Here is a 7,500-nt window from a genome sequence, read left to right on the forward strand (position 1 = left end):
TGTCTGAATGTGTGTGCGTGTGTGTGTGTGTGTTCTCGTCCTCCCCGGAGTTGACAGGGTGGAACCTCGGCTTCGGGTCACCTGATTGGCTGAATTGAAAGACAGGGGGGGGGACAGAGGGAGCGTCAGAGGGACAGTCAGATTAAAATGGTGAGGAGGAAAGCGGTAAGAGAGCTCTCACCTTTACCTCTCGCTGCCTCCTTCTCCATCTCCCTCTCCTTTTTTGGTTAGCCACTCTCCTCCTTTCTCTTCTTCTATCTTTTGCTTTATTTATGTATTTTATGACGGTGTTTCAAACGGCTACTCGGTGTGCCTCGCCGGGGGAAACGCACGTCCTTCACAATTTAGGATGTGCCGTTTTTCCTCTTGTTTACTTCAAAGTAAAAACATTTTTTAGACTAACTCGTTTTTTAGAGCTAGAAAAAGCACCAAATGACATAACTGATGATTTCATCATCATCGTTATTGTAAGTTTGTTTTTATTTTAAACCGTCCACATCACTTTTTCCTGCAGAATGAAGTTCTCGTTTTTAAATGAGTCCTGACACTTTACCTTCTTCCTCCCCTTCTTGTTCTGTACTCTCTTTTTTTTTTTCTTCATCTTCGTTCTCTTCCTTTCAGCCCACGACTACGCTCACATACACCATGCTGTCTTTCTTTCTTTCTTCTTTTTAAACTTGCTCTGTAAATAGGATTTCATTTTATCTCTGTCCTCACTGTATTTCCTTTTCCTCCCTCCTCTGTTCCACGTGTTACTCTCACACCAACACGCTTTGTAAATATCTGTAAGTCCATCTCAACCAGACTCCATTTTTCTTTGGTACAGTCTTTGTTTAAGTTTACGTCGTGTGTCTGTGTGTTTATGTGGGCAGAAAGAGATTTCTATCAGTTGTTAAGTGCCTCAAACTCCACAGACTGTAAAGTTAGGTGTGTGTGTGTGTGTGTGTGTGTGTGTGTGTGTGTGTGTGTGTGTGTGTGTGTGTGTGTGTGTGTGTGTGTGTGTGTGTGTGTGTGTGTGTGTGTGTGTGTGTGTGTGTGTGTGTGTGTATTTGTGTGTGTGATGGCTATCAGCGGTCGGGACCTCAGATTTCCCCATCGGCCACCGTGCAGCGTTCCTGCGACTTTTATCACCTGCCTTCATCTCTCTCTTCATATTGCTCGCCGTGTTTCTCTTTATCTCATCGGAGACATTCCTGCATAGATTTTTATTTTTACTATTATTATTATTATTTTTTTTTTTTACTAAACACACACTGAAATTTTCTTCCTCTCAGTTTGGCCTCTGCGGGAGGATGAGCTGATTATGTAAACAGATACTCTGATATCTGGAAAGAAGTGAAAAATTAAGCAGGGAGTTTATTCTAAAATATAAATGGAGCAAACATTGATTTCTGTTCGATGAAATGATTGCAGATGTAAAATAAACATGGTTCGGTCTCTGAGGAACGTCAGGGCACAATACGATAAAAATTTGTTTGTGAGTCTGCCAGCAGACTTTCCATGTATTCAAAAATATGATATATCTTGCCGCTTGGAAAATTTTGAATGCAGCATTTGGTTTGAGCTGTTTGCAGAACCTGTTCAGAGGCTTTTGATGTACAGTACGTGTAACACCTTTTAACAGCACAAGTGTATCTGTGTTCAGACCTTTTTTTTTTTTTTTTTCCAACAGTCTGTGAAGTAACCGCGTGCTTCGGATTAAAGTGAGCAGCAGCTCAAGGCCTTATTTAAATGGAATGAGTTTTAAGGCCTCAGTTTGCTTCATACCAGGCAGTTTGCTCTGAACAGCCACAGTTCATTTACCAAAAAAAAAAAAACACACCATCATGGCCTCCTGCTGACCTCCTCCTTTTGTATGTTCATAGTGTCTTCAGTGCAAAGAATCATGACCTTGTTTCCTCTCCTTGAAGACATTTCTGGTGTTTCTTTCTCTTGGTTGCATGAAAAGTTGTGAGAAGACTCCAAAAGCCTTTCGAGGGGTTTTGACTCGGGCATGATCGTCAAGTCAAAGTCAACTTTACTGTCAATCCACCACATGTAGAAGACAGAAGACATACGGAGAGATCGAAATATTGTTTCTCACAGTCCCGCGGTGTGCAGAAATAGAACGATAAAAACAAGAAAGCTATAAATATGTAACAATAAAAACAGACAACAACCACAGTGACGCTTGACTGCAATATATATATAGATATAGATATAGATATAGATATAGATATAGATATAGATATATATATATGTACAATGTAGTGCAAAGATTGTACCCGAGTCTATTTTTCTAAAGTACTGGTGCTGAATATGGGTGTGCTTGTGTGATGAAGAGGAGGGATGGGGGGAGGGCTTCATGAGGGCGAGAGGGGAGAGAGGTTTCAGCATCCTGACAGGCTCATGGGCGAAGCTGAAGTCAAGTTGTTTTTCCAAATTGATCCAACAACCAGTTATTTAAGGAACCCTGTGGTGAGAATATGTCGTGGACTTAAGACTGAACCAACAGAAAACAACAAAATCTGTCCCTTTTTTTTTTTTTTTTTTTTTTTTTTTTTTATCAACCACTACTGTTGCCAGAGGTTTTCTTTCCAACAGGGCAAGTCAAATATTTTGTCTGATTGCTGTAATTATTGTTGTCGATAGACACAGAAGGGGAGGCAACGACACTGTGTGAGGGTGAAGGGACAGGTTTTATAAACGCGTGTGAAATGGGTGCTGATGTCAATCAAGCGACATAGCTTGCGATACTCAATGCAAAATACTTGCAAAATACAAAATATGAAGTTTCGATAACTCCATTTTATATTCAAATTACCGGTTAGTGCATAAAATTCTGAATAATTCTGCTCTTTCACCACTTAGGAGCTTCGTTCAGCTCTGCTCAGAACAAGCGAGTCGAGCCCAGAGATCTGCTGCAAGTGGAGACTGTAGCATCCCTAAAACGAAGAACCGCTTTTGCACAATCTGCTTCTTTTTTCTTTTTTTTTCTTCTTTTTTCTTAAAGCTATCAATGAATGGAATAAACTCCCCGTCAATCTAAAAAACTTGCACAGACTAGACCGTCTTCTCCCGTGAGCTTAAAAAAAAAAGATTTTAAGTAACCAGACTTGTCAGCACTGATTTTAAACTCGACAACCTGTCTTTCTGTTAAGTGTATCATGCTGTGTGACGGTGAGTGTTGGTAGGGCTGTTAGTCTATGTGTAGTTTTATTATTGTAGAACGTAATATTTTTGTTTTTCCTCTTTACCTCACTGGGGACTGAAGATGGAAATTAGCTAGTGGCTAAATCTGGCACAGAGCATCTCCCCTCTTTTTGCGATTCATGTTTTCTGTACATTGTCACTGCTATAAAATCAACTTTAAACGGAGGTTATTGCTTCCTCCTCCATGCGTTCATTAGCTACGGGAACAGTCTTTGCGGTCGTAGATAAGCAGCATGTCAACAGTGCAGTGAAATGTCCCCCCTGTTTGGCTCGGGACTGAATATATGATTGATTTAAAAACCCTCTCCTGAATGATGATGATTGCAGGCGGAGTCGCTGGGCTGCTTTTTAACCGGCAAACAGGGCAAATCTTAGGGTTTGCGACGCAAACGGAGGTCAGAAACTCCTTCGCAGTCTCCGATTGATTCGATTCCGATATGTTCCGACCGCACACTGTGAGCGCGTCTGTGTGAGGAACTCCCGACGGTAAATCTGCCCGGAGACCATTTGTCCTGTCACATGACTGATGTCCATGTTTGACCTCCAATTGACCTGGAAGTTAAACCTCAACCCCTCCGGTGACCTTCCCAGCATGCCCTCTGCCTGCATGCTCTTAAAATAGTCACGCACGCACGCAAACACACACACACACAAAAACACACATATCTCTTCCTTTCGTCTGACAAGCTCTTTAAAAAACCATCGACCCACCTCACTGAACTTTACGACATCACACAAACACACGCACACACGCACGCACGCACGCACGCACGCACGCACGCACGCACACACACACACACACACACACACACACGCCTACCTCGCCTGCCATGACAAGCTCTTTAAAACACCATCAAGTCACCCGGCTGAACTTTACAACACGGTTTCATTTCATGTTTATAAGACCCAAACACGGACACACACACACACACACACACACACACACACACACACACACACGCACACACACACCGATCACAACAAGTGTTGCATTTACCTACTCAGCCGGTACATGATAAATATGTCTGTTTGAGTCAAGGTCAAACACACCTCTCTGTTCACACACACACACACACACACACACACACACACACACACACACACACACACACACACACACACACACACACACACACACACACACGCGCGCACACACACACAGAAACACAGAGCAGACAGACATGAAGACATATTTGTCGTCCGTCAACATAATGCTTTCCAAGTTTGCGGAACAAATAAATTCCGTCTGCTTGGTTGCACCTCGCTCTCCCAGCAGCCATCACTGCGGGCTTCATACATGCTGTGACCGGATAGTTGACAGCGATGTGTTTGTTTTCTCAGAAATATCGCCTTCGTTGATTGTCTTTTTTTGCTGTTGGTATTTTCTCTTTAATATCTAGAGTGAGAAACGGTCACAGTGTGTCTGGAGCACTGAGCATTGAGAGCTGTGAAATAGCAAAAGCTAGCATTAAATGTCTTTTCAGCTTCTTAGTGTTTTCTTGCTTTTCCTTTTGATCGGACGGTTCCAGATTTAACTCGTAGTTTTGCTAACGTTAGACTTGTCTGTTCGTCAAACAAAGTTCCCGTACAGCTTCTTGTGTTTAGAGAACATTTTGGCTTTTCTTGAATGCTAAAATAGTTTTAAAGGTTATGTTTTGGTTTTGGTACCAAAAAGGACTTTAGCAGAGGTGTCAAAATATTTAGAACGTTATCTGGTGAACAGTTAAAAGCACTGGCTGCTGCAAAAAACATAAATTATCACGTGTAATTCTGACTTAAAACTTCTTCTTTTTTTTGCCTCTGTGGTGCTCGCGCTGAGTTGTGTATAGTTTTGTAAATAATTCTAAAGACCTACTTGTCTTTTTTTCAGGTTGTCAATTTGCACACATCCAAGTTGACAATAAAAGGAAATTATTTTATTTTGAAAGTTCCTCCACCTTCAACAAACAAAAAAACCAAAAAAAAACCCACTATGCTTCTAAGTTGTACCAGACGAGCTGGTACAACTTAGATGGGATGGGAAAACATGGGGATTTCATCTTTAAAAAAAAAAAAAAAAACGCATCAAAGGTTCATAATCTGAGCAATATAAAGATTAAAAACATTTTTTTGTTGTTTTATGCAACTGTAGGAAGTGTCTTGCTTCATAAGTTTGAAAAAGTAATGTACTTTTCTTCCCTGCTCCCCCTTTACTGTTTGTTCTCCCTGATGAATAAATGACAAACAGTATGAAAATGATATTGTTTGCCAGATGACAGCTATTTTTCATCTCCAGCCCTAAACAACTCCTCCTCCTCTAAAGTGTTTGTCCGCTGTCCCTCCATCTCATCCCTCTCCTTGTCTTTACACCCCCCCTCCCTTTATCCCTCCAACACTTTTTCCTCTCACATTTTTTTTTTTTTTTGCTCCGACAAAAATTAATCACCTGTCTTCCTGTCTTCATGTGTGTGTTTGTGTGTACGTGTGTGCGTGTGTGTGTGTGTGTGTGTGCATGCGCGTGCGGGCGTGCAGCCGGCAGGAAGCCCACAGAGGTTTTTAGCAGCTGATTTATTGCTGAGTTAATTCATAACGGCGTCCGATGATGATGAGGGGCCGCGGGAAAGTACGGTCGTCACTGTTGTTGTTGAAGGGTGAGAGAAAGGAGGGGAGAGGGAGAGAATAAACAGAGTAGCTCTTTGATGTAAAGTAATAGAGTGGAAAGTGATGGAGAGCATGGAAGGGAAAAGTCGTGAAAAGAAAGTAATGGAGTAAAGCAATGGGGAGACAGCTCGGGAGGTGCTTTGTAGTGGAGTTTTAACACGAGATTATACAGTAAAGAAGGTAAGAACTGCGGTTTAAGGAGGAAACTGGCGTCCTTTTATCTTTTGAATTTCCGACAGCTCGAGACAGTTAAACGTGAACTTTCACTTTAAACACTGAGCGTGTGAGGGGGGGGGGGTCACTGGAAGTCGTTAGGTGGTCACGTCTCCATGTTGTCCAATTACATATAGATTTGCCTGGTTCTGTCGCTTTCTTCTTGTTGAAAGGGAGTTTTTCCTTCCCTCTGTTGGAGGTTTTTCCCCCCTAAAGGGGAGTTTTTCCCGCCTAGCTTACATGGAAATTGTTAAATTGTTGGGTTCCTCTTTATAATGCTGTAAAGTTCTGTTGGAAGGACTTTAATGTGTTAAGTGCCATGAAATAAATTGAATTGACTTTTAAAATGAATATTAATTATCCTAAAAAGTCTATGTTTGGTGGCGGTTTTGGAGAAACTGTGCCTCCCAAAAAAACACGTCCAAAATAATGAACAATAGATTTATTGTGACATGACCTCTAAATGACAAAGCCCTCTAGTGACTGCAGTAATTATGGCGGGAGCTACAATGTCAGCGAAAGGGAGGAGGTCGGGGGGGATGGATGGGTCGACACCATAGTGAAGTTTAACACATACGCATTCATATGAATGCATAATAAGACACCAAGTGAGATTTCGTACTTCTTACCATCCTTTGCACTCGTTCCAGGCTGCAGGCTTTGAGGAAGGAGAAGTCACGGGACGCGGCGAGGTCGCGGCGGGGGAAGGAGAACTTTGAGTTTTACGAACTGGCCAAGATGCTGCCGCTGCCGGGCGCCATCACCAGCCAGCTGGACAAGGCCTCCATCATCCGGCTCACCATCAGCTACCTGAAGATGAGGGACTTTGCCAACCAGGGAGACCCGCCGTGGAACCTGCGCATCGAGGGACCGCCGCCCAACACCTCCGTTAAAGGTAGGCTGGTCATTAAGGTCTTAAAAGAATGTTCATGGTTCTGTTTGTTATGCAGACAACACTGGCTCGTTGAAGGATGAAACCCTTTCGGGGTTTCCACCCTTGAACAGAAGTGGTTCAACCTCGAAGTTTTCCTTCGCAGCAAAACAAATTCAAGTCCTGCAGGGAACCTTTTTATCGATTTTTGTTCATTAATTCTTCAAAGAACCCCGTGTATTAGGTCGTGGATGCCTCAGTACAACTACACTTCTTATTGTTCCTCCTGCCGTTGCTTCTAACATTGATGATTTCCAGTATTAACCAGCTTTAAACCTTTTTACACCTTCAGCCAAAAAGTAGGCCTCATTTTTGTCTGTCAATGATATTTGATACAGACAGCTGACAGTTTCCGTCTTGGCTCAGTCATCACAATTAACTTTTCCCAATCCGTTAATGCTAGGTTACATTGGTGTTAGCTTTTCTAGTTTACAAGTATGAAGAAAAAAATTAAATAATTCTTAATGAATTTGAAGTCTTTGACAGGTTTTTCCGTTCTTCAGAAATGCTTTGTTTATTTCATT

The 7,500-nt window shown here is 42.1% G+C and overlaps 1 protein-coding gene across 1 annotated transcript in view; it reads left to right on the top strand.

Moving 5' to 3' along the window:
- Positions 1 to 7,500, top strand: part of LOC138630879 (neuronal PAS domain-containing protein 3) — a gene marked incomplete at its 5' end in the record, with an annotated part of 199,183 nt that overhangs the window by 28,260 nt on the left and 163,423 nt on the right. Inside the window, one exon of the mRNA XM_069715504.1 lies at positions 6,696 to 6,940. Coding sequence (XP_069571605.1) covers positions 6,696 to 6,940 — 245 coding nt within the window. The remainder of the gene's footprint in view (positions 1 to 6,695; positions 6,941 to 7,500) is intronic.

This window comes from Brachyistius frenatus, unplaced genomic scaffold (genome assembly GCF_029030835.1).
Source record: "Brachyistius frenatus isolate BFR_SWC_R1_liver_20210118 unplaced genomic scaffold, ASM2903083v1 Contig_143, whole genome shotgun sequence".
NCBI classification, from domain to species: domain Eukaryota; kingdom Metazoa; phylum Chordata; class Actinopteri; family Embiotocidae; genus Brachyistius; species Brachyistius frenatus.